Source organism: Hyperoodon ampullatus (assembly GCF_949752795.1).
Source record: "Hyperoodon ampullatus genome assembly, chromosome: 19".
NCBI lineage: Eukaryota > Metazoa > Chordata > Mammalia > Artiodactyla > Ziphiidae > Hyperoodon > Hyperoodon ampullatus.
Genome location: NC_136932.1, coordinates 26,812,073 through 26,839,327, shown reverse-complemented (window position 1 = coordinate 26,839,327; position 27,255 = coordinate 26,812,073). Strand labels below are relative to the sequence as shown.

General features: G+C 49.3%; 2 protein-coding genes across 2 annotated transcripts in view; one reads left to right on the top strand and one right to left on the bottom strand.

Moving 5' to 3' along the window:
- Positions 1-27,255, top strand: part of LOC307067901 (RAD52 motif-containing protein 1-like) — a gene marked incomplete at both ends in the record, with an annotated part of 661,371 nt that overhangs the window by 583,444 nt on the left and 50,672 nt on the right. The window lies entirely within an intron of this gene.
- Positions 3,951-5,983, bottom strand: LOC307068476 (exocyst complex component 7-like; the record flags this gene model as incomplete). The annotated part of the gene is made up of 4 exons (XM_079726351.1): positions 3,951-4,119; positions 4,316-4,500; positions 5,650-5,715; positions 5,924-5,983. 4 exons carry the CDS (start codon positions 5,981-5,983, stop codon positions 3,951-3,953), a joined length of 480 nt encoding a protein of 159 aa, XP_079582477.1.

Genomic DNA, 27,255 nt, shown 5'->3' with positions numbered 1-27,255 from the left:
GTCCCCTGCGCTGGAAGTGCGGAGTCTTAACCACTGGACTGCCAAAGAAGTCCACAGTAAGGTTTTTTTAGATTAAAAAAAATGTAAAGTTAACATCCAGCTTCAACTTGGTAAGGGGTCAAAGGATGTGAGCAACGTATATGCGGTAAAGAGACAACAAGTGTCACTGAATTATAAAACACACCATTTCTTTAGCCATGAATGAAATGCAAATTTTAAAAAAATTAGAGGATTGTGAAAACCCTGTCAAATAGCTAAGATAAATAAAGCTAATGAAGAACAAATAGCTGTGGGATTTTCGATGGGTCAGTTGACTGGCCCCAGCTACCCGGAGATGAACTCAAGACAGCAAGAAGGTTACAGATCTGTTCAGACAGTTCTGCCTGATAACTGCACCTCTGAGAAAATATCTCAGAGAACTTCCTAAATAAGAAAAGCAAGCCATCCAATTGTGCTCACTGCAGCACTATTTGTCGATACTGGAAAGCTGGAAAATCCAAAAATGCAAACGAGCAAGGAAAGAGATACGAATATGCCATGGTACATTTTAGCAGTTCCCAACGAATGTGTCGCCAATGTGAAAAATGGAACAAAGTACTGAGGCTCTGACTGAAGGGGACTGAGGGGTCTGGAGGCATCTACTGGCCTCTGGCTTATCCCAAGGGAGCCCCTGAAAAGCTCCTGCTGAGCCCTCAGCTCCCACAGTGCAGCTCGTGAGCCTCAGACATGCCGTGTGGTCAGTACAGTCGGCCCTGAGACCTGGCACCACAGAGTCCTTGAGGGAAGGCAGGGATAGTGATAACGCACACTGACAACTTGGTATGTGTACAAACTAACAAAGAGAAGAAGACTGTGGGGGGCTAAAAAGCTTAAAATTGAATATTCATTACTGTTGGGGTGTTTTTTAATTTTTTGCTTAACTTGGGATTTTTAAAAAAATTCTGGGACTGGATTTAAAGAAATGATGCACCAACATACCATGGAATATTATGCAGCTGCCAAAAAGAATGAAGCAAATATACATGTACTGATGTGGAACACACTCAAGACATAATACTAATTTGAAAGCAAAATCCAAAAAAAACAATCTTAGGGGAGTGTTTAGTATGCTTCCTTCCACTTGGGAACGAGGAGCAGATACACACATATTTATTCTCTCTCTCTCTCTCTCTCACAGTGGCATAAAGAATTTTTTGTAAGGGTATAAATAACCTTAACAGTACTCATCTTTGGGTTATGATACTGTAAGCATCAGGGAAGTGGGGAGATGGAATTTTGCTTTTCACCTAAGCCTTTCTGTGCCATTTGAAGTTTTTATAATTAATCAAAAAAAGGAAAGAAACAGGAAAGTAAGGTATATTTTAAAAAGCTTGAATTTAGCTAGATTCATAATTTGATAAGACTTATTGCTCATATTGTTTCCTAATAAACTCCTTTGTTTTAAAAGAAATGCAGGGGGATTAAAGAAACAGAGGGCAAAGTCCACTCCCTCTGGCCCTGCCACCTGGGCCCCCGCCTCCCCAGGACACCTCACCTTGGTTGCGTCCATATTCCACCAGCCAGCGGGAGATGCGGATCACGTCCTGCAGCATGCTCTCAGGCAGATGCTCTAGGGGCACCTCCTCCTGTACCTCCAGGTCGTCCTCACCGCTGATCAGATCCAGGATGAGCACAGGGTACAAGACCTTGCTATGCCGTGTCATCAGGCTGCAGAACTCGGACTCCAGCGACTCCTTCCCCCACTCAAACAGCAGCTTCTACAGGGAAGAAGGAAAGAAGGGAGGAGGGAGAGAAGAAAGAGGGTCCACGGCTGTTCCAGCATTCAGCAGGCCCTCGCCTCCCCATCCCCTTCCTTTGGCTTCCTGATTCTGGGCCTCGGCCTTCCTCTGCCTTCACTTCCTTTTTTCCGAGAGAATAAATGCCGGGAAGATTTCCTTGATTATTTATTTCCCTTGTGTTCTCTCAAAATGGATGTTCATAGGTGAAACCAGAGTTTTACAAGAAGTAGGTGCTTCACAGATATCAGCTGATTATTTTCTCATTGTACCATAATTTGTGTTCTTGTTAGAAAAGGGTTTGCAAAAGAAAAAAAAAATAGATAAATTAGACTACATCAAATTAAAAACTTTTGTGCTGTAAATGACACCATTAAAAAAGTGAAAAGGCAATTCACAGAATGAGAGGAAATACTTGCAAATCATGTATCTGACAAGCGACAGGTATCCAGACAGATAAGAGAATTGAAAATATATGTTCACACACAAGGGTTCATCGCAACACTGTTCATAACAGCCAAAAAGTGGAGTGTCCACCAAGTGATGGACAGATAAACAAAACGTGGCAGATCCATACAATGCAATATTATTCAACCATACAATGCAATGAAACACTGCCACACGCTACCACATAGATGAACCTTGAAAACATTATGCTAAGTGAAGGAAGCCAGACACAAAAGGTCACATATTGTGTGATTCCATTTTCAGGAGAAGTCCAGAATAGGTAAATTTACAGAGACAGAAAATAGCTGAGTGATTACCAGAGGCTGAGTGAATGGGGGAGGGAAGGGAAGAAGAGTGACTGCCAATGGATTTCTTTTTTTAGGCGATGAAAATGTTGTAAAATTTATTCCAGTGTTGTTGCACAACTCTGTGATTATACTAAAACTACTGCGTTTTATACTTTAAATGGGTAAATTTTATGGTATGTGAATTATATCTCAGTAAAGATGTTTTAAAAATAGAGAGAGGAGTTGGAGCATTTCTGCTTAAATGAAAAGTACGTCCCCTAGGGTAAACCTATAGCATATTTTTTGTATTCTCCTTCTCTAATCCACTCCCACACCCAAGTTCTAGCACAGAGCTCTTCACTCTGTGATCCAAACTTGGTAGAGACCCTCGAGAATCAAGTTCTCCAGCCCCTGGCATCCCAATCTCTGAGTCCAGGCTGCCCACCCAAGGGCTGCAGTATTATGGTTTTACTGGTGTGTGCCCACTGCATTACTGGTGTGCCGAGGTATTGATCTTGTCAGTCCTCCGGGTAGCCAGGTGGTGCTGTGTGCAGCCAGAGACCACTGGCTTGTTACTTTACCCCAGTGTGCCACACAAGCATTCTCATTTCCGATGGAGCCACGATGGGAGAAAAGCTGGGAGGCACTGTTCTAAGCAACAGCTTTCTGGGTGGGAGAAAAGCCAGTTTCCCATCTTTGTTCCCCAGCCCACCCCCTCTTCTGGGTAAGACACACGCCTCAGGGCAAGAACTGTGGTGCCACCAGGAAGGTGTGCCAGGTGACTGGGGGTCCAAGCTGCCCTGCCCTCTAATGTTCCTCAGTGGCTGGGATGGCTGGGCCTCTTTTCCCACCTTTTCTCCTGTCTGCATTCTCTCCTTTCCTCAATGCATTGAGTAAATCTCACTTCCCAGCCCTTCTCCATCTCCCTCTGGTGATCTAAAGACCCCAAAACTTAAACACAAAGATATGACACAAAAAAATTGCATATGAAAACATGAATGCAGGTCCCCTGACTAGTCAAATTCATTGAGTCAGAAAGTAGAGTGATGATGGCCAGGGATGGGTGGGGAGGAGAAAGTGGAGTTAGTGTTTAATGGGTACAGGGTTTCAGTCTGAGATGATGAAAAGAATTCTGGAGATGGTTATACGACGGTGTGAACATACTTAATGTCACTGAACTGTTCCTTTAAAGATGGTTAAAAAGGCAAATTTTATATTATGTATTTTTTGCTACAATAAAAAAATACCCATGCATTTATAAAAATCAAATGTTAAACTTATACTTCATATTTAACTTATAATTTAGTTAAATTATTAAGATTCAATAAAAATGTATACCTGTAATTTCTGAGACAGAGATCTTAATGCCTACAGTATGTGTATGGTATTATATACTTCTGTTTATTCTACTATATTCTCTTTTAAGCTGGTTCAGTGTCTCTCATGAGACCAGGGCCGTGACTCGTGTCCCCAAACCTCTCACATCACTCTGCTGGCCCCTTACCACTTTGTTGAGCTCTGGGCTGTCTGGGACGTTGTCCTGGAAATACTCCACAGCCTTCTGAATCTTGGCCATGCTGCCCAGGTACTCTTCCAGCCTACCTGGGGGGCTGGAAAGGAGAAAAGTCCTATTAGCCTGGGCACATGGAAGTTGAAGAGGAAGGACCAAGAGAATGGTATTTGGAAAGGGGAGAAGAGAATTAACACAGGGGACTCGAGGCTCAAATATATCTACTCCTCCCTTCCAAGGCCCACAGCCACTGGTGCAAGAGGCATTAGGAATGTGACCTTCTGGCCCTAGCTCACCCCTCCCTGATGATCTTCTCCATGTCACTGGCCACATGGTAGTAGCTGATAACGTGGTCCAGACAGGAGAGGGTCTTCTCAACATTCTCCTGCAGCCGCTGCAGGTTCTCCGTCTGTTTGTGCACAGGGATGATGGAGTTCTCCAGCTTCATAAGGCGACTCTCAATGGATGACAGGATAGACACCTGTGGGGGGAAGCTCCGTGCTCTCAGGCCTCGGGGTTGTCCCAGCACTGCTTCTGCCACCCACCAGGTCTTTGGCAATTGCTGCCTCTTCTCTGGTTTTCTAGACAATAAGCTCCATGAGGGAAGGGACAGGGTATATCTGTTCACCACTGTATCCCCAGAACCTACCCTGTGCCTGGCACATAGGAGGTGGCCCAAATAAATTGGCTGAAGTTGGATTTGAAGGCAAGTCAAGCATTAAATTAACTCCTCCTCACATAATCACCTCAGGATGGCTTCCCTTCCACCCTTTGAAACCAAATCTCAATCTCGATTCTCTCTGATGCTTTCCTGGACTGAACAGGAAGTAGTTTCATACAGAGGAGCCTCAAATGCATTGCTGGTACCTTCAAAACCCTTTCTCTCTAAGAGTGAATCTCATTAAGTAAGGCCTAGCACCTGATGACTGTGTTATTAAATACATACTCAAGTTTGTATCTGCTCAGTTTGTGCTTTTCCAGTCTTCTCTAGGAACAAGGAAGGAAACTCATACTTACTGAGGACCTATTGTATACCAGGTACTATGCAAAATGCATCTGCATGCATTGGCTTCAATGACCTTCACAGTTACACTGGAGGTTGGCATCGTCTGTTTTAGCAGAGGAGGTAACTGAGGCTCAGAGTTACCTGTCAGGGGCCACACACAAATAGGTGGAGGGGCGCTGACTAGACCCCAGATCTCTCTGACTTCAGAGCTCATTTTACACCTCAAGCCCTCTGGGGTGAAGGCTGAGTCTTTTTCTGCCCTCAGTAATCTCAGAAGTGGTAACCCAGCCGTCCAACCGTCACTTGAATTGACGATGACGCATGGCCAGTACCCAGCCCACCTAAGTCAGTCTCACTAAATGTCTGCAGAAGGAGAGAAGGAAGAATGGAGAACTTAGGCAGAAAGCAGAAAGTCCAGGCCAGTGGGGGCTGCAGCATCCTCAGCGAAGGGGCGGACAAGGGGAAGGGAGTGTTAAGAGACGTGTCACACTGTTGCTAGAGAAACCCACAGGTTACCACCACCACTACCCAGACCCGCACCCCCAGGCCTTAGGTGCCGGAACTACCGGGTCGCAGGGTTCTCCTCCAGCGTCTGGAAGCTCTCCCAGCTAAGGGGTTACTCACCATGTTCTTGGAAAGCTGGTCACTCTTCTCCAGTCTGTCTCGGATGAAGGACAGCGTCTCCTCCTCCTGGGGGGAGCGCACGCAAGGACATCACCTGAAGCCGAAGGCTAAAGGAGACCACCGCGTCCTAGATCCATGGCCTCGCCCCTAGGAGACTAGGTCTCCTCGCAGGGAGGGCCCCCTCCCACTCCCGCCGCCTCCCTGAGTAGAGGCCCGGCCCGCATCTCGCCCCCCTCCCTCACCTCCTCCCCCGTCTCCCCAGCTCCAGCCCCACCTGCTTCAGCTTGTCCTCGATCTGCCGCCGCCAGGCGGACGCCTCCTGTGGGGGGATCATGACTTCGACCCTCCCAGCGGCTCTCACTGCCCAGTACCTCGCCTCCGAGTGTCCTTTGGGCTCCCATTCCTGTCACACCCACTTCCACCCGCGGCCCCGCTCCGAGGTGCCGCGCTGATGTGCCATGTTAGGAGTGGCAGGCTGAGTGAGCCTGCGTGCAACTCAGAACAGGGGCACCGGGCAGGTGGCCATCTTGGGTGTGGCAGAGAACAGTGTTCGGGTTTGTCCTTGATGCGGGTTTCCACCCTCAACAGAGAAGGTTCTCTTGAGCGCTGTTTTGTCACAACAGTTACAACTCACTTGTCGTCTTCGTGGGAAGGCTGACTCTTCTCACAAAGATCAATGACGAATTCGTTTCTCTAGATCGAGTCTGGATCCAGGCATCGATGTCGCGCTCCCCACAAAGCATAGCACAGAGCTTATCACACAGCAGGCGCCTAATGTGTGCCCATTTAATGAAGAAGGAGCCTGTATAATCTTGTCCCCCTTCGGCCCTAAAGCTCATGGAACGGGCCCTGTGTGCAAGCCCTCGTATGGGGACAGAGTGGTCACCCATGGTCCCAGCAGCACCCATAACTACAATCCTGCCTTGTGGAGGGGCTCAGCCAAATTCCTGTGGCGGGAGTTCTCGGTGCGTCCATCCCAGGGATTTGGATGGGACCGGAGAGCAAGCCCCAAGCTCCACTGGAAGGAGTCTGTTTTGTAGAGAACTGTGTGGTTTTATTTGCTGGGGGTGAGGACCCTGCTGGGGGGAGGGAGCGGGTGTGGGGGCTGAGGACCTGGACGAGTAGAGAAGTGGCTTCAGCGGGGAGTTTTCCTACATCTGGAAACAGTGCAAGGGGAAGGCTGAAAGAGCCCAGACCTGTCTGAGGGCTTGGGGCCCAGGTGGTGGTGTCAATTAAGGAGAGGTTGAGGCCTGCCTGCAGGTATTCAGACACACGGGGAGCATTGCTCACAGGGCCTCTGAGGAAATCAGAAAGGCTTGGAGAGCTGCTAGGGCCCCTGCTGCAGGGTGCCAGAATGTCTCAGTTCCTCTGCCCAGACTCTCCTCTAAGTACAGCTCTGGGGCAGGAAGGGGGACCTGAATCAAGGTTCCTGCAGGGATGGATGTTCTGGATTCACCACCAGAGCCAGCTCCTGCAAAACCTAGTTACTCCCTCCTCCATCCCTTCTCTGCTCACCCTGTCTCTGCCCCCAGCCCTTGGGAAGTAAGTGGCCACACAGCTTTGTTCACTTCGTCTGTGGACCTGACATCCAGGTACAGGTAGATAGACAATGAGGCATACGCTGGTGGGCACCAAGCCATAGGGTTCCCAAGGCCCTCCCAGGACCCAGTTCCACAAAGAGGAGAAAGAAGTGGGACAGAAAGCCTGGAGGAGGATTAGGCAGCTATTCTGGGGCAAGAGGACAATTTCAGATCTGGTGGGCGGCCGTGAAAGTGCTGATGAAGGAAATATCCAGGAGACGCAGCCCTGTTGCAGATGAGGGAGATAAAAAGGCAGAGTCCTGTGTAAGGATACCTAGGATGATTTAGCTGAGGTGGTCCTTGGGCAGTCCTGAGAACTAAGTGAAGGGAGAAGTTTAAACTGCTAGGGGCCACAGTAAAGAGTAAGTGGGCTAGAGGGTGGCACTGGCATCCAGTGGTTAGGACTCGACACTTTCAATGCCACGGCCCGAGTTCAATCCCTGGTGGGGGATCTAAGATCCCACACACCATGCGGCACAGCCAAAAAAACAAAACAAGACAAAGAAATGCTTCAGAAACTATTGATAACATCATGCTCTATAGGTCTCAGGAAGAAATCCTCTATGGGGCTTCCCTGGTGGCACAGTGGTTAAGAATCCACCTTCCAGGCTTCCCTGGTGGCGCAGTGTCTTGAGAGTCCTCCTGCCGATGCAGGGGACACGGGTTCGTGCCCCGGTCCGGGAAGATCCCACATGCCGTGGAGCGGCTGGGCCCGTGAACCATGGCCGATTAACCTGCGTGTCTGGAGCATGTGCTCCAAAACGGGAGAGGCCACAACACTGAGAGGCCCAAGTACCACAAAAAAACAAAACATAACAAAACAAAACAAAAAAAGCATCCACCTGCCAATGCAGGGGAAAAGGGTTCAAGCCCTGATCCAGGAAGTTCCCACATGTCGCAGAGCAACGAAGCCCGTGCGCTACAACTACTGAGCCTGCGCTCTAGGGCCTGCGAGCCACAACTATGGAAGCCTGCGTGCCTAGAGCCCATGCTCCGCAAGAAGAAAAGCCACCACAATGAGAAACCCATGCACTACAACGAAGAGTAGCCCCCGCTCGTCGCAACTAGAGAAAGCACGTACGCACCAAGGAAGACCCAACACAGCCAAAACTAAATAAATTAATTAAAATAAAAATCCTCTATGGTTGTGAACAAATACTTTGAGCTTTGTATATTATCACTGCAATTTTGTAAATAAACTACACATGTGTGTGGGTTTTTGTATTTTCTCCAATTTCCTTCTCTAAGGTTAATTTGGTAGCCAACTCAGTTGAGAGCCTTCTGTTTGCCCATCTCTGTTACAAGCCCCACCTTGTGTTATCTCGTCTAATCCTCACAATAAACTCACAAGTCAGGCACAGCTATTGTCTCCCTTCTGCAGACGAGGAAGGTCGGGCTCAGAGAGGTCAGCTGCACTGAGTCAGCACAGCTGGCCAGGACACGGTACAGCTAAGGCTGTTCTCGGTCTCCCCATGCTGGGTAGCTTAGGAGTTCTGATTGCTGTTATGCAAAGCTGCCAATCTGATTTTCAAGAAAATCCACAGTGAAAAGCAAGTTATTATATTTATGGCAACCATATCTAGTAAAGGGTAGACAGAATGAAAAGATGAGTTCCAATGATTCCCAACCCAATGTCAGGCTGATGTTGACAAGTGGACATTGACTCAGTAAAAGCTGTAATTCCCCAACTATGCTCAGCGCAAGCAAAAGGAGCAAGTGGTGTTTCAGCTGCAGCCTCAGAAGCTTGGCTTTCATTCGCAAACTTGTTCAGAACACAAAGGTGCAGGTCACCAGGGAGCCCTCAGCTGTCCACTCACAGAGATGCTCTTTCCACAGGGAGGGGGGAGGAAGAGCTTGTTCCCCAATAGGCTGTTCTTTTTTTTAAAATAAATTTATTTATTTTATTTATTTTTGGCTGCATTGGGTCTTCATTGCTGCGTGTGGGCTTTCTCTAGTTGCAGCGAGCAGGGGCTACTCTTTGCTGCAGTGCGTGGGCTTCTTATTGCGGTGGCTTCTCTTGTTGTGGAGTATGGGCTCTAGGTGTGCGGACTTCAGTAGTTGTGTCACACGGGCTCAGTAGTTTTGGCTTGCGGGCTGTAGAGTGCAGGCTCAATATTTGTGGCTCATGGGTTTAGTTGCTCTGCGGCATGTGGGATCTTCCTGGACCAGGGATCAAACCCATGTCCCCTGCACTGGCAGGCAGGTTCTTAACTACTGCACCACCAGGGAAGTCCCAACAACCTGTTCTTTAGTTTGGTAACTTCCGAATTCTGGACTTTGTGCTCTTTCTGAGGAATTAGCTATATAATTGCTCCAAATTAATGTTTCCTGGCCCTGCAGCAATATTGATAATGAATACGGTATGACATAATAGCCACAAAAGCAGATCACAAGAGTATATGTTCCCTGGGATGACAGCCATTTAAAATATGATAGCTGCATTGCAAAAAAAAAGTCAGGAAAACACCACAAAATACTAAAATGGTAAGTAGAGGAGATGGATGATTCTTTTTCTCTAGTTTCTAAAGATGATGAGTTTAAATTACCTTTCTATAAAAACACATCTAAGAAAACAAATCTAGGGAATTCCCTGGCAGTCCAGTGGTTAGGACCCTGTCCTTTCACTGCCAAGGGCTCAGGTTCAGTCCATGGTCAGGGAACTAAGATCCCACATAGCCAAAAAAGAAAACAAAAAGGAAGAAAACAAATCTTCTTTTTTTCTGTAGTGATTAAAATGAGTCTCTTTTCTTCATTTAGAAACTGCCAGCCAGCCATCAACAGTGCCATCCGACACAGTGGTCGGGAGGGTTTTCTTTCTTTCTTTTTTTTCTCTTGAAATCCTCTTATATATAAAATGAGAGAAAGGACCAGGGTGCCCAAAGCCCAGGGATGGGCAGCCTTTCTCATGCTCTCATATAAGGCAGAGACAGCAAAGGAAATGCTTAGCGTCCTTCAAGCCACCTGTGGGCTCAAATCTGCAATTTGGGTTTAAAACTGCTCTTCAAATTAAATGTAATACTTATTCAAGGTTAAAAATTCAAACTGTAAAGAAGGTATAAAGTGAAGAACAGAAAGTGCCCACCTCCTCCTTGGCCCCAAGCACCTCTGTTCAAGATATAACTGCAGTTATGACTTTCCAGATGTATCCATACAAATCCAAGCATATTATAAACAGAATAAGTTATCCTTAAGAAAAAAAACCCACAAATGCTATCTCATTAAACATACTATTCTTGTAGCCTGCATGTTCACTTAACAGTATACCTTGACCATCTTTCAATAACAGGGTATTCTTTGCATAGCCTTTGCATAGTATTTCACTGAATAGATATTATATATTGAAGCAGTCTCTATTATTGGACATTTAGATTTTTCCCTGGTATTTTCTATTGCAAACTCTGCCCCCTGTACGTACATACACTCTGCTCTCAGCCTTCTGAGAGTGGAATTGCTAAATCAAAATGTATACCCCTTTTAAATTTGTACAGATATGTACAAATTGCCATCCAAAATGGTTGAACTAGTCTATATTACCAATAGCAATGTACAAATGTGCCTTATACTCCCTTATACCACCTTAACCCACACTAAATATTAGCAAGCTTTAATATTTTGGCCAATCAGATAGATGAAAAATGGCATACCATGTTTAAGTTTTTAAAATATTTATTTATTTGGCTGCTCTGGGTCTTAGTTGCAGCACAGTGCCATGAGCGGGATCTTCATTGTGGCATGTGGGATCTTTAGTTGTGGCAATGTAGGCTCTTAGTTGCAGCATGCGGACTCTAGTTCCCTGACCAGGGATCGATCCTGGGCCCCCTGCATTGGGAGTGTGGAGTCTTAACGACTGAACCAGCAGGGAAGTCCCTCATGTTTAATTTTTGAACTAAATGGAAAGGAAAATAAAACAAAAATGTGTGGGATGCAGTGAAAATAGTACTTAGAGGGAGATTTATAACACTGAATAGATACATTCGAAAAGAAAGATCTAAAATCAGTAATCTAAGCTTCCACCTTAGGAAACAAGCATAATAAAAGCAAATTAAATCTGAAATAGGCAGAAGAAAAGAAATCGAAGACAGGAAATTAGTAGAGAAAGTCAAGAAAATCAAAAGTTGGTTCTTTTAGGTAATTCCCTGGTCCAGTGGTTAGGACTCTGTGCTTTCACTGCTGCATGGAGCGGCCAAAAAAAAGAAAAAAAAGTTGGTTCTTTGAAAAAATGAATAAAATTGATAACCTCTAGTCAGGCTAAACAAGACACAAAGAAGACACAAACTACTAATATCAGAAATAAAATATGGGTCATCATTACTGATCCCATGGGCTGTAAAAGGACAATAAAGGAATACAGTGAACAATTCTATGTCCCTAAATTTGATAACTTAGGTGAAATTGGACCAATTTCTTGAAAGGCACAATCTCCCAAAACTCACACAAGGAGAAATAAATAGGTGTATATCTATTAAAGAAATTGAATCAGTCATTAATAAGCTTCCAAAATAGAAAACACCAGGCCCAGATGGTTTTACTGGTGAATTCTACCAAACATTTAAAGAAGAAATGATACTGACTCTCTACAATCTCTTTCAGAAAATAGAAGCAGAGGGAATACTTCTAAACTTATTCTGTGAAGTCAGAATTACCCTAGTACTAATGCCTTTAACTAAAAGTGAAAGACATTACAAGAAAGAAAAATTATAGACTAGTATCGCTCATGAATACAGATGCAAAAATACTCAAAATGTTAGCATATAGAATCCAACAATGTATAAAAATAAATTATACAGCATGGGGCCTCCCTGGTGGCGCAGTGGTTGAGAGTCCGCCTGCCGATGCAGGGGATACGGGTTCGTGCCCCGGTCTGGGAGGATCCCATATGCCACGCAGCGGCTGGGCCCGTGAGCCATGGCCGCTGGGCCTGCGCATCCGGAGCCTGTGCTCCGCAACGGGAGAGACCACAACAGTGAGAGGCCCGCGTACCGCAAAAAAAAAAAAAATTATACAGCATGACTAAGCGGGATTAATTTCAGGTATGCAAGACTGGTTCAATATTTGAAACTCAATTAAGGTAATCCATCACATGAACAAGCTAAAGAAGAAAAATCATATGATCATATCAACAAATGCAAAAAAACAAAAGAGCATTTGACAAAATCCAATATCCACTTGCAATAAAAATTCTCAGCAAACTAGGAATACTGAATAACATCCACAATTCGATAAAAACATCTACAACAAACCTACAGTTAATATCATATTTAATAGTGAGAAACTAGATGCTTTCACTGTAAGACTGGGAGAAAGGCAAGGATGTCCTCTTCTCACCACTCTTATTCAGCATCATACTAGAAATCCTATCTAATGCAATAAGAAAAGAAGGAGCATATGGGAACTCTGTACTTTCTGCACAATTTTTTTCTGTAAACATAAAACTTCACTAAAAAATAAAGTCTATTAATAAAAAATCTTTCAATGGCATCTCATGTTCAATTTTTCTCTTCAATTAAAAGTAAGTTGAGGGACTTCCCTGGTGGCACAGTGGTTAAGAATCCGCCTGGCAATGCAGGGGACGTGGGTTCAAGCCCTGGTCCGGGAAGATCCCACATGCCTCGGAGCAACTAAGCCCGTGCACCACAGTTACTGAGCCTGAGCTCTAGAGCTCAAGTGCCACAACTACTGAAGCCTGTGCGCCTAGAGCCTGTGGTCTGCAACAAGAGAAGCCACTGCAAGGAGAAGCCCGTGCACCAAAACAAAGAGCAGCCTCTTCTCGCTGCATCTAGAGAAAGCCTGCGTACAGCAGTGAAGACCCAATGCAGCCAAAAATAAATAAATAAATAAAATCCTTTTTAAAAAATGTAAGTTGAGGGACTTCCCTGGTGATCCAATGGTAAAGAATTCACCTTACAATGCAGGAGACACGGGTTCGTCCCTGTTCAGGGAACTAAGATCCCACATGCCGTGGGGCAACTAAGCCCATGCGCCACAACTACTGAGCTCACGTGCCTCAACAAGAGAGCCTGCGTGCTGCAAACTCCAGAGCCCTTGTGCTCTGGAGCCCGTGCGCCACAACTACAGAGACGCTCTCATACCGCAACTGGAGAGAAACGCACACTCTGCAAGGCAGACACAACACAGCCAAAAATAAATAAATAAATAAATATTTTTTTTAAAAGTTGAGTATCTTTCTTGTTTAATGGCCATATTAATTTTTCAGAATTCTTTATATATTAAAGAAATTGGCCTTTAACATTTACGTGAAAATATTTTTCCTTTTATGATATTATGTGTCTTAGATTTTGGTTTTTGCTAATTTTTTTCTACTAAAGTTTTAATTTTTTAATTTATTCATATTGATCAGACTTTTTATTTTATAGCTTTTTGGTTTTGTGCCTTGCTTGTAAAGGCTTGCCCTGGTCTAAGCTTTTTTCTTTTTTAATAAATGTATTTATTTTATTTATTTATTTTTGGCTGCGTTGAGTTTTCATTGCTGCATGTGGGCTTTTCTCTAGTTGCAGAGAGTGGGGGCTATTCTTCATTGCGATGCACGGGCTTCTCATGGTGGTGGCTTCTCTTGTTGCAGAGCACAGGCTCTAGGCACGCGGGCTTCAGTAGTTGTGGCACACAGGCTCAGTACTTGTGGCTCATGGGCTCTAGGGCGCAGGCTCAGTAGTTGTGGTGCATGGGCTTAGTTGCTCTGCAGCACGTGGGATCCTCCCGAACCAGGGCTCGAACCCATGTCTCCTGCATTGGCAGGCGGATCCTTAACCACTGCGCCACCAAGGAAGCCCTTTCTTTTTTTTTTTAAACACTCTTGTTTTTTTCTACTAATTTCTTCCTTTTTCTTCATTTGCTTTTTTTTTTAATGTTTACAACATTGAGCCATCTGCATATTTTCCTGGATGGACACCCAATTGTCCCAATATCATTTTTTCAATAATTATTCAACCACTGGTTTGAAACGCCACCTATATCATAAATAACTCCCCATAGATATTTGGGGTATATTCTATTCAAATGAACTGCTTTTACCTATTTCAGCACCAGTACCAAACCAGCTAAGGTAATGTAGCTTTATGACTTAATTATATTTAATTTAATATTTGTTGGGCATACCCTTCCTTCTTCGCCTTTTTTTTAATTAATAAAAACTTCCTAGATATTCTAATTTTGTTTATGTTTTTCAGGTGAGCTTTAACATTATTTTCACAACTGCAAATTGAATGTCCCCAGAGTAAACTGGTTTGAATGAAGGTCCTCAAAAAGGCTGGGACATCACTTGGGGATCCATGCCTGCTTGAGGGACGGAGGCAAAGTGAGCTTGGAAAGGGAGGGCTGGAAGGCTGGACCCCAGTCCTTCCAGCGGAGCCTGTTAAGTGGCCATGCCTAGAAGACGGATCTCACAGGCAAGAGCTGGAGCGAGGAGTGGCCAGGACAAGGGAGCCTTGCTGAAGGCAGATCAGAGGCAGGCATGAAGCAATTGTTCTTCACGGTTGAGTGACAAAAGCGAGAGGAAAGCTAGGTGACAGGAAGACCTTGGGCCAGCTTTCTAAAGGGCTGTCTCCAGCACCCAGCCTTGGCCTGACACAGAGAGGATGCCCAGCAAATCTGTGAGGAACAAATAAGTGTGTGACAGCTAAATCCAGGAGGGCAAGGGAGGAGCAGGGGCCTGGAAGGAGGACCAAAAGGGTGAGAGAAACTGGTGGGTATGTGTTCCAGAACGGGGAAGCAGGGGAAGGAGGGCAGGTGTACTATTTTGAGGCCACCGTGAGACTATCTGCCCTGAGAATTACAGCAACACACTCAGGAGGGGCAGAAACACCCCACAGAGATGTGGCTGGAGAGAAGCACTGACCATTCCTGCCCCTCTGGGGACCCCCGCCCCAGCCTCCCACCCTCACTTGTCCCCTTACCCAGGGGAGGTGCCAGGAGAGGTGAGTGGAGCAGGTGGGGGTCTGGCTTCGGACACGTGTTCCCATAGGAGTGTGTTCCACGTGGTTGTTGACCCCTGTGACAATCACAGCCAGGGCGATAACGGCAGAGAGAGGGAGAGTGAGAACCAGGTGTGAGGTCAGATGGGCTCATCTGCTCCCAGCCCTGCCACCCATGAGCCATGTGACTTCAGCCAAGGGAGGGACCCTCTGAATAACATTTCACAGGAATTAGGTGACACAGCAAATACAAAGGGCCCGGCACATAGCAGGTGCTCAAGGGATGTTAACCAGTGTCCACCCCAGCCCTTCCTTGGCTGGCCTTTCCAGCTATAGCTGGAGTATATTAGGAACTAAATTGATTTCTGCATAGAAATTTTTTTTTGGCTGTGCTGTGCAACTTATGGGATCTTAGTTTTCTGACCAGGGATTGAACCTGTGCCCCCTGCAGTGGAAGCTAGAGCCCTACCACTGAACTGCCAGGGAAGTCCCCTAGAAATGTGTTCTGAGATCCAAATTGTTGATTTATCTAGCACCTTTGGAACCTCACCAACTCCTGCTGTCTGCCCCCAAAACAGTCCTGAGTCACTGACAGCATCCTGAGTGGCCTGGCCCTGGTCCCATCCACTGAGGTCATTCTTAAAGATCAAGGATGAACCCCAATGTTCACTGCGGCTCTATTTACAATAGCCAAGACATGGAAGTAACCTAAATGTCCATCGACAGATAAATGGATAAAGAAGATGTGCTATACATCTATTCTATATACAATAGAATATTACTCAGCCATAAAAAGAATGAAATAATGCCACTGCAGCAACATGGATGGACCTAGAGATTATCATACTAAGTGGAGTCAGACAGAGAAAGACCAATGCCACATGATATCAGGTATATGTGGAATCTAAAATATGATACAAATGAACTTACTTACAAAGCAGAAACAGACTCACAGACATAGAAAACAAACTTGCCAAAGAGGAAAGGGGGAGGGATAAATTAGCAGTTTGGGATGAACATATACACAATACTCTACATAAAATAGAGAACCAACAAGGACGTACTGTATAGCACAGAGAACTCTACTCAATATCTTGTAATAACCCATAAGGGAAAAGAATCTGAAAAAGAAAAAATATATATATCTGAATCACTTGGCTGTACACCTGAAACGAACACATTGTAAGTCAACTATACTTCAATTAAAGGAAAAAAGAGGTAGTGAGACCCAAATGCTGATGGATTGTTTAAAGAGCGGAGGCCACAAGGCACTGGCTGAGGGGAACACATGAGTGACACTGACCACATTTTACAGACCAGGAAGTAAGCCTGAGGTATGAGCGCTACCATGTGCTGGCACCATGCTGAGCCTTTAAAATGGTCACCTCCGAGTCCTCACAACCACCTGTGTGCACTGCGGGGGGAGGTGAGTATTTTTGTTTTAATGGGAGGGGGAACCAAGGTGCACAGAAGTGTCTGAAAGATGCCAGAGCCAGGAAGCAGATGCTCCATTTTTATCCTTCATCATGTGGCAGGCTGGCTCACACAGATACATCAGAATGACCCTCCTGGGACTAGCTGGAACACTTCAGGCCCACAGCCACCGTCCCACCTGGGGAGACCCTGAAGGACTCAGCCTTTCGGGTCCCAAAGAGAGAGAGTGGGTCAAGGAGGCACCCAGCTACTTCCCTGCTGCTGGAGTCTGCGTGTCACAGCCCTGCTGCTGTCCCTGGGCCTGGTGAGCCTTTGCTCAGGGACCCTGGTCGCCAGGCAAGAGGCTCTCCACTGTCTGGATTTGGAGGGGGACCGACACTTGAGGGAACATTTCCCATTCGCTTTTTAAACTCTCGTCAGTGGGGCTTAGAGGACGGCAGGGATTTGCTTCTGATCCCAGGGTTAAGGCCTGGCCGAAGGCCAGCTGGGGAGGCCCAGTCCACCAAGGCCAGATGATTCCTCGTGGCTACTGCTCCCTCCTTGTCCCTTTACTCCTGGCTCGATTCCCCCACCTCTGCCCCTGTCCCAAAACACACACGTTTCCCTCCATTTCAAACTGCACACTTCCCAGCACAACCCTGTGCTAACTCTATGGAAAAATGGGTGAAGAATTTTGAGACTTTTCTGAACTTATTTACAAAACAGAAACAGACTCACAGACAAACTTATGGTTACCAAAGGGGAAATGTGGGGCGGGGAGGGATCAATTAGGAGTTTGGGATTAACAAATACACACTACTGTACATAAAGTAGATAATCAACAAGGACCTCCTGTAGAGCACAGGGAACTCTACTCAATATTCTGTAATAAGCTACATGGGAAAAGAATTTGAAAAAGAATGGATATATGTATATGTATAAAGGAGTCACTTTGCTGTACACCTGAAACTAACACAACATTGTAAATCAAGTATACTCTAATATCAAATAAAATTTTAAAAATTAAAAGAAAGCAAAACAACAATTAAAAAAAATTGACACTTTACTCTTCCTTCTACCTTAGCTAGCAGCAACATCTGCCTCTTCCCCAGCCTGCTTATCTTCAGTCTCAAGGTGCCTTTTTCTGGAGGCCGCTTTCCACTTTCCAGAACACAGAGAGTGGGTTTTGAGGATGTGGCTGTGCCGCTGGGGGGCGCGCAGGTCCCGCTAACCTAGAACCTGAACCCCAGACCTGGGCGGGTAGGAGGTGGGGGGTGTACAGCAAGATGGTTTGATTTACACATACAGTTGATCCTTGAACAACATGGGTTTGAACTCTGGGGGTCCACTTATACCTGGATTTTTTTCAATGAGTACATACTACGGTAGTACACAATAGTACTATGGATAGGGAAGGCCAACTCTAAAGTTCTGTGTGAATTTTCCACTGCCCTAGGGTCAGTTCCTCTAACCCCTGCTGCTCAAGGGTCAACTGTATTGTGAAATGATTACCACAGTGGGTTTAGTTGTCATCCATCATCTCAAATAGCATGAAAAGAAAAGAAAAAAAAATTCTCCTTGCAATGAGAACTCAGGATCTACTCTGTTGACAACTTTCCTATCTATCACATAGCAGTGTTAACTAGAGTCATCATGTTGTACATTACATCCCTAATTTTTTTTAAACTTATTTGGCTGTGCTGGGTCTTAGTTGTGGGATCCTGAGTTGCAGCATGTGAACTCTTAGTTGTAGCACATGGCATCTAGTTCCCTGACCAGGGATCAAACCCGGGCCCCCTGCATTGGGAGTGTGGAGTCTTAGCCACTGGACCACCAGGGAAGTCCCCATCCCTAGCTCTCACTTATCTGATAACTGGAAGTTTGTACCCTTTTAATCACCTTCCTCCGATTCCCCCTGCCCCCAACCCTGCTTGATGTAACCACAAATATGATCTCTTTTTCTTTGAGTTTGGTAGTTTTTCTAAATTCCACATCTAAGTGAGATCATACAGTATCTGTCTTTCTTACTGGCGAAGTTTGCGGGTAAGATAGTTCTCTAGGAAATATCTGGGAATTTGGGGTGCACTGCTGGCCTGTGGAATTCAGGCCACAGGAGGGACAAAGGTCTCCAGGCCTGGCCTGGGGGAAACAGTGTTCCCAGACCCCTGGGTATATCAGGGAGACTTTGGAGGGCACAACTGTGTGGATTGGATTGTGAAGGATGGGAAGAGGGACCCCAGGAAGAGGGCCCAGCCTTATGGCAGCTGGGAAGTAGGCAGGGTGTCCAGAGAGGAGACTGGCTGAGTGGCCTCTGGGACCAAGCATCGGCTAGAGTTAGACTGTATTTGGTGAGGTGCCTCAGCAGGGTGACCTGGGGCTGGGACCTAAGTGAGCAGGCTATGGTCATGACCTGTATGATAACTAGAGTGGACACAGGGAGCTGGCAGAGAGAGAAAATGGCGTTGCTCAGGTAGTGGAGCCCAGGATGGGCGGACTCTAGATCTGCTGGCTGGGAGGGAGGGGCCACAGGAAAGTCCTGCCAGGAGCAGGCTGAGTGCCAGTTCTTCCCCCAAAGGTACTGAGGACAGATGGTTCCTTCCTTTGCCATGGGAAACCAGGAGGCCTCCTTCCCTGACTTGAAAGCTGCCCTGAGGCAGGGGATTGAGTGAGATGACACTGCCTGGGAAGGGGGACCTCCCCTGTGCAATCTTTTTTTTTTTTTTTTGGCTGTGCATGGCTTGGGGGATCTTAGTTCCCAGACCAGGGATCAAACCTGGACCCCTGGCAGTGGAAGTGCAGAGACCTAACCACTGGACCACCAGGGAATTCCCTTGGTGCACTCTTGGGACCCACTTGCTCTATGCGTTTGGTCTTCTGTTGTGTGCATGCCCTCCACACCCAGTGGAAGTGTCTTCCCATGTGTCTGAGATTTGTTTAATGAGTGAATGAGCACAGAGACCAGTGACGGGCACATGCGGTTCTCAATGTACACCACCGGCAGGGCACCACACACAATCACATCTTCAGCAAGGACTTTTTAATAAGGACAAGGAAGAGGGGTGATCTGGGAGGCAAGGCGTGGGGTCCCTGAGGGCAGGGAAGACAGGCTGAGCTGCCTTACCTCTGGCTCTCAACTGTCTGCCCAGCTCAGAGTGCTGCTTCTGGATCTAAGTCACTGTGAGAATTGGGGCGTGCACTCCCACCCCTTCCATCCATTCCGCCATGCTCTGTTGAGCACACACCGTGTGCCACTCCCAACTCCTGGCAGGTGCCATGGAGAACCAGGCACTGCCTCTGACTTCCTGGAGCTCCCAGTCCAGCAGGAGAGGCCCATGCTGCCAACATGGTGAAATAAAGGGCGCTGGAGGATGGCAGTGGGTGGAGAGGTGGCAGATGTCCAGATGGGTCCCCCGCCAGTAGTGCCCAGGAGAAGCCAACCTCACCTGTGCTAACATCCTCAGAGCTGGGTCCCCTCTCTGTGCCTTAGTTTCCTCTTCTGCAGGTGATACCAGAAGGCTCCTAATCCTTCCTGCAGATTAAGGTCTAGGCCTCTATGACTGAGGACCATTCCAGCTGCCCCCTCACTCCCGCAGAGGCAGCAAACAGACCAACGTTGCCCCTTCATCCCCCGGAGTCTGGGCTTGAAGATCCTGGGGTCTGCCAGAGGCCCAGCCAGCTGATGTGGTGGGCTCCTGGAGCTCAGGGCTCAGCCCAAGACATTCTCCAACAAACCTGAATTCCAGACAGCCGCCAGGAGCCCCGAGTTGGGCATTCTGTGCTGGCAGCAGGGGAAGGGCATGAGCACCGGGCAGGAGGAGGACAGAACCCCCAGAACTTGTCCTCTGACCTTGAGTCATGCAACAAACTGCTGGGGTGAAGAAGGAAAAGGGGTTGCGATGGAGGTCATGCCCCAAACTGAGTTCTAGATCCACCAAATAAAAGGGTTCAGGGTCAAGAGCAGACCGTGGTGGGTGGGCTTTCCAGAACTCTGGCCAGCTGGAGGCAGAGCCATTGGCTGAGGACACTGCTCCAGCCAGCCCCACCCTTCCTTGAGGATGTGGCCCCGCTGGTGCTGTCCTCAGTTTGGGTACCAGTCTGGGGACCCCAATATGTGTAACCAACTGCCTTCTCAAGCAGAAGTGCGAAAAGGGTTGGTGTGAGTTCTAGCAGGATGTTAGGGTCCTTCCAGCTGGGGGACCACAGCTGGGGACTCATGATAGGACCCTGAAACTAGGTCCTGAAAAGTTACGCAGGTGAAGTGGGAGGGTGTTTGCGCAGGGAAGAGGGCAGGGGTAGGAGACAGAGGGAGGAAACAGTGATTCTGGGCGATACATCAGTGTGACTGATCACGGAGGGAGGGGTAGGTGGGAAGATGAGTGGCGAGCAGGGGCGGATCTTGATGGTGTTTAGAGTCTTCTGTAGGCGAGGGAAGTCATTGTAGGGTTCTCCACAGATGAGTGACATGGCCAGAAGTGTACTTGAGAAGAGTCTCACTAACCCTCCCCTGCACTGAGCCAGCCAGCTGGGTGTCCACCTGCATGCCCTTTCCCACCTCCTCTCCTTCTGCCTGTAACTCCTGTCCTCTCTGCGTCTTGCTGGATACCCCCTGCTGACCCTTTTAAGAATCAACTCAGCATAGTCCAGTGAAGCATGGCAGCTGGGCCACACATGTTTATGTCTTCTCTTCCCAAGCCCCTTTCAAATGAAAAGGATTTTTTTCAAAAGCCCTACTACAAAAAAACCCTGAGACTTCTCTGGCGGTCCAATGGTTAAGACTCCGCCCTTCCACTGCAGGGGGCCGAAGTTCAATCACTGGTCGGGGAACTAAAATCCCGCTTGCCGTGTGCTACAGCAAACAAAACAAAAAAAAAAACCCACAAAAAACCTCGTACAAGAATGTTCATAGCAGCTTCATTTACAATAGCCCCAAACTGGAAGCAGCCCAGGTATTCATCTAGTGGAGAATGGATAAACAAATTGCTATAGTCATCTGATGGAATACTACTCAGCCGTGAAAAGGAACAAACTACTGATGCATGTGACAACGTAGTTAAATTTCAAAAATAATATGTTCAGTGAAAGAAGCCAAACACAAAGTAAAAGTGTATGATGCCATTTATATGAAATTGTAGAATAGGAAAAGCTGACCTATGGTGGTAGAAATCGAATTGTTGCTTGGGGATTGGAGGGGCCAGGAGGGGCTGACTGGGCTCTGCTCACACAGTGTGGTTCCTTTTCCAAGCTGAGTCTCCTAGAGCCATCCCTCATTACCCAGAAGCCTCTCAGGCACCCCTCAACTGTGCCACATGTGCCTCAAACTCTCTGTACCCCCAGCCGAACTCCCCCCCTTCCCTTCTCTTTCATGCTGCATTCCCCACTCAGGGGACGATGGCACCGCCGGCCACCAGTTCCCAGTCATCTCTTGTTGTGGCTTGCAAGCCCTCAGAAAACCCCTCTGCCTGATCGTGGGAATGAAATTGGAGAGTTGTCCTGGCAAGACCACGCCGCCACCCAGCTCAGTGGGTTGGGAAGTCTCTCTAAGAACAGGTCTCACCCATCTTTGTGTCCACGCAGACTCAGGTCCACAGACGAAAGGAAACATTGACCAAGCAACCAGGTGATGACTGACCAGGGTTTTCAGCACCTGGGACACTGGCCTTCCTCCACGCAGCTGGGAATCCCCCTGAGTCCTGCCAGCTGGAGGCAGACATGCCGGTGGGGCTGGGCCATTGCAGAGTTTCAAGGGCCAAGGCTGGTCTCCCCTTGTTCCCGTTCCTCCTTTTCGTGTCCCCGGCTCCTGAGTGCACTCCCACGTCCCTCCAGATCTCTCCTCCCTCCTTACTCCCATTGCGCTGCCCTCTAGCTGGAGCCAGAACCAGAGATCCCCACAGTCCTCTTAATGCATCCCGGCACAGCCCCCGCCCCCGCTACTCCTCACCCACCCCCGCCCTGCCACCTTCTTCTTCCCTCTGCAAGCAAGAGGCACTGCAGAGTGACTGCTGCCCTGGGCTGGGGCAGAGCTCACCCTTCCTGCCTCCTCTGAGACCCTTTGCCTCCTGCTCCCACCAGAAGGGTCCGTCCTTGCTCTCCCAGCATCCCATCTCCCCAGCATCTGCAATTCACCCTCTCCCCAGGCTAGCCCCTTCCTTCCTTCAAGCACACGCAGGTCACCCCATCTTAAAAAAGGTTCCCTTAGGGCTTCCCTGGTGGTGCAGTGGTTGAGAGTCTGCCTGCCAATGCAGGGGACGCGGGTTCGTGCCACGGTCCGGGAAGCTCCCACATGCCACGGAGCAGCTGGGCCCATGGGCCATGGCTGCTGAGCCTGCACATCCGGAGCGTGTGCTCCACAACAGGAGAGGCCACAGCAATGAGAGGCCCACAAAAAAAAAGCTTCCCTTGGTCCTGTCTTCATCACTGCCTGCCCTCTCCTCCCTTTCACCCTGATCTAGCTCAGAGTTTGCTGCCTGCTCTCAGACTCTGGGTTCTACCCCTGTCCTGCTAATGAAATGCCCTGTGGGAGGCCACAGGCCTTCCCTGGGCGAATGCTGGCTTCCTTCCTTCCGGAGCCCACTCTGGCCTGTTGACTCTCACTGCAGGCTCCGTGGGGCGGGGCCAGCCAGGAAGAGGTGCGTCCGTGTAGGTGTGTGTAGGGGGCGGGGTGGGGGAGGGGTGGGGGAGGGGGCTCCCTCCTGCCCTAATGGTGGCCCTTCTCCAGGCTCCTTACTCTCTGCTCTCCTCTCTGGTCTCCCTTCTGGAAGAGTCTGTGCACCTGGGCTGCAGCCTTTACATTCACCAGGTCCCCTGGGACTGTGTCTTAGTCCTGGCTCTATCTCCTTCCGGTTTTGAGCATCATGTTTGTTCGCCAACAGATTCCACCATCTCCACTGCATAACCTGGGGTGACCTCCGCAGGACAGGACTAACGCCATTGTCATCTCCCCCTCCCCCAGATGGCTCCACTTCATTTACTATTTCATATGGTTATTCATTCCCTGTGAATTCAACACATGTCTGTCACTCTCCACTCCTTCACACGGTCCTCCATTTCTCCAGGTGCGATTCATTTTCATTTTGTAGCCACATCTTTGGTTGTCACTTATACCTGTCTCTTCCCAAGTCCCCTTGGAGGTCACCACGGGTCATCTTCATACAGGAGTCTGGAAGGCGACTTGTCCTTCAGATAAAGCTTCCTGGACCCAAGGGGGGCAGGGCCTTAGAGCTGAGCATTTGGGTGGGGGGCCAGGGTGGGGTTTGCCTTCTCTTTGTGACCCACTTCTCCCTGCATGGAGGTCGTTGGGCCTAGTTGCTGTTTCTCTTCCTCTTTGCCTGGGAGACCCTTAATCCCCCTTGTAATAGAACCCACACATGAAATTGAGCCAGGGAATGTGGCTGGGGGTTGAGCCCCAGCCCCCTGTGAGGTCCGCCCACCACACCTGGCCCCCCCACCCTTCTCTCCAAAACTGGCCTTGAACTGTAGGCCCAAGCCCACCCGCCCCTGTGGCACAGTGCCAACTCTGGGCCCAGCCTCCTGGGCCATCTCCATCAGGCCAGGCTTCCTCTTTAGCCAAACAGGAGGCACCAGGGACTCTCGGGCCCCTCACAGAGCTCCCAGCCCCAGCTTGGACCCTGAGTTTCTGGGCTCCACAGCTGTCGAGCTCAGTGGCCCGAGGGCCTGTCCTGGTGTACAGTGGGGTGAGCCCAGCAGGGAAAGCTGAGCTGGGCACAGCTCTTACCTGGTGACCTTGTTGTCGGGTGCAAACATGTCAAAGGCCATTTGCTGACCCTGTGGGCTTGGGTGGGGTAATAAAAGATATGCGTGTGAAGGGGTTGAATGCTGGTTTCACCGCACCAACCCTGCATCTCGGGCCTCTGTGATCCTTATCCCCAGGGCCTAGGCTCCAGGGCAGCTGGGGACCAAAAAGGAGCAGCTGAGAATGAGAAAGGCCAGGCCTCGCCCGCTGCCCTCCACCCCTTCCCTCTTGTCCCGGATCCCACTCCCTCCGCCCTCCCCTGGCTCACACCAGCCACACGCCCCACTCAAGCTTCAGCTGGCACTCAGGGCCCTACTCCCTCCTTTATTACCTCACACAAGCCCACAGAGTCAGCAAGCGTGGCCTCTTAATAGTTTCCAGGACAGGGCAGGGTGGGGTTTCCTCAGAGGCCCCCCTGGCTGAATGCTCTGTACCCCTGGGGGCATCAGGAAGCACCCGGGGCCCAGTGACCGAGAACTCCTTAGTGTTTACTGTCTGCGGTCACATTTTTCCAAGGAGACTTGGCTGTTTTTCCACCTTTTGACGATCTGCTCAGCAGCTCATTCATTCATTCAATACTTAAAACGCCGGGCCCTGTGCTGGATGTAGCAAACGTAGGAATGCGGCAGGTTATCTGCCCACAGGGGTCTGCAGACTCATGGGCTTCTGAGGCTGAAACTCTCAGAGGCGGCGTCTGCAGGCCACCCTGCCCCTCCCAGCACCCCCGCCCACAGTTCACTTTAAGCAAGTTGGAGGGAACTGGGATGCCGCTAGGGCTGGGGATAGGGCTTGGTACGCAGAGTGAGGCAGGAGCGGGGTGCAGGGTGGTCTGGGCAAGGGGGCAGAGCCCCTGACAGAAGGGGGGTGGCTGGGTGAAGGGCGGAGACCAGTTGGCAGCCTCTCAGCCTCAGCTTAATTCCCTGGGCGAATAGCAGCCCTGGGAGGGCTGCCGGCAATCCACTGTGGCTTCAAAGGGTCTTGGGGGCCGTGGGTAGGGTGGGATGTGTGCAAGCAGCCTGCGCTCCCCAGTTCCTGGAGCTCTTGCTTTCCTGGGAGCTCAGCGAGCTGCTTCCTTCAAGGAGGAAGGGGTCTGGGGCTCGGACCCTGGCTGCTGTCCTGCCCTCAGATCAGCATCTGGGTGACAGGGCTCTGCTGGGAGCTGGAGTCGGGGGCAGCAACGAGACCTGCGGCCCTGTCTCCCGCCTTGGTTAATGTGTACCCCGCCTCCCCTCCCCTGCCGCTCAGCCTGGCTGCCTTCTGGGGGAACCAACCCTTCAGCTGCTTCCTCCCAGCTCCTGCACTCACAGGGAAAGCTCAGGCCCAGCATGCCAGTCACGGTGGCTCTGACCTGTCCCACCTGGGAGCCTCAGAGTGGGCTGGACACACGTGCCCCAGGAGGAAGGTGACCCCCCAAGGCTTCCATGCACCTCCTTGGCTCACACTGGCCAGCGCAGGCCCAGCCTGGGTGGCCTCACAAAGCGCCCTCCCCTGTCCAAGTGCCTCCCCTCCCTTGTCACCTGTGTTTTCCTCTTCATGACACAAGAATGTCAGCAGGACCTGGGGCTCCTCTCCCACCCCATTGGTAATGCAGCCCCTCTCCACAGCCCCACCCCTGACAGGCCCAGGCCTGCCCCGCAGGGCCAGCCCACTCCCGCCTGCCAGGAGTCCAAATACACCTGTTAACCTTTGGGCCTCAGCCCGGGGATGGAAGCTCGCCTGACTCCTGACCATCTCCTCCCACCCACCCTCACAGGCCTTCTTTCCTGCCCTCCAGCTCACCTGATTCCTTCTGCAAGTCTGGGTTCCCGGTATGTTGAGGGGGGCAGAGGCGGGGAGAAGAGTGTTTCCTGCCCTCAGCTCAGCTCTTCAGGAGGCCTGGCGCATTTGCTTCAGGCCAGCATGGAATCCCATCCCAGGGGCCTTCCCGTCACTGGAGCTGGGGGTGGCCTGTCCCGTGGGCAGACGGGGAGGGTCCCCAAAGACTGAGTTCTTGAACATTGCCCCTCATCCCTTTCCTGGCTGGCGATACATGGGGGAGGGAGGATAGGGAAGAGGTGGAAAGTGAGGAGACAGAAAGCTGGCTTCTTGCTTTGGGAAGGGACTGTACCACACCTGAGGGTGAAGTGGCTGAAGGGCTTCTCACCTCAAAAGTGGAGATCAAAGGAAATGCGAAACCTGCCCAGAGAGCTTGAGTCATGGGCTCAAAGCCACACAGGGCAAAAGAGAAAGGACAACTCAGTGCAACATGGGGTCCTGGATTGGGATGCTGGAATGGAGAGGAGCATTACTGGGGTGATCTGCAAGACGTGAAGGGGGTCTGCGGTTACATGGGATTACCAGGTCAGTGTTCATTTCCTGATTGTGATGGTGGTACTGGGATTATGGAGGCGTGTCCTTGTTCTAAGGAAACACACACTAAAGTATCTAGTGCTAATGGGGCAGCCTGTCTGCAACTTACTGTTAAGGGCGCAAAATATATATTGACTGGGATTACATTGAATCTCTAAATAAATACGGACTCACTGAACGTTTTTTGAAAAAGCCACCCAGCCAAGGGCCCGGGCAGGGATGAATAGGAGGGACAGGATGCACTCACGCTTCCCGCCCCCTCCACCACCAACCCCCAAACGCTGCCTGCTGAAAGGGTGTGTGAAGCCCTGTGTTCTGGCCACTTCAGAGCCCCCTCTTAGCTTTGGCTGCTCGTTGGCAGCATCCATGGACCCTTAAAAGTGCCAGTGTTTGGGTCCCAGCCCCAGAGATGCTAGTCCCAAGCATAGGGATTTTCAGGAGCTCCTGGTGATTCTTCCTGGCAGCCAGAAGCTTCTTCAGCCTTTCCTTACCTGGCAGGCAGTTCTGCCAGCCCCTGACCTTGCCCCTCTTCCCCCAGCATGGGTCCAGGCAGAGGGTGAGGAGGGGGGACAGTGACCGGCCCCAC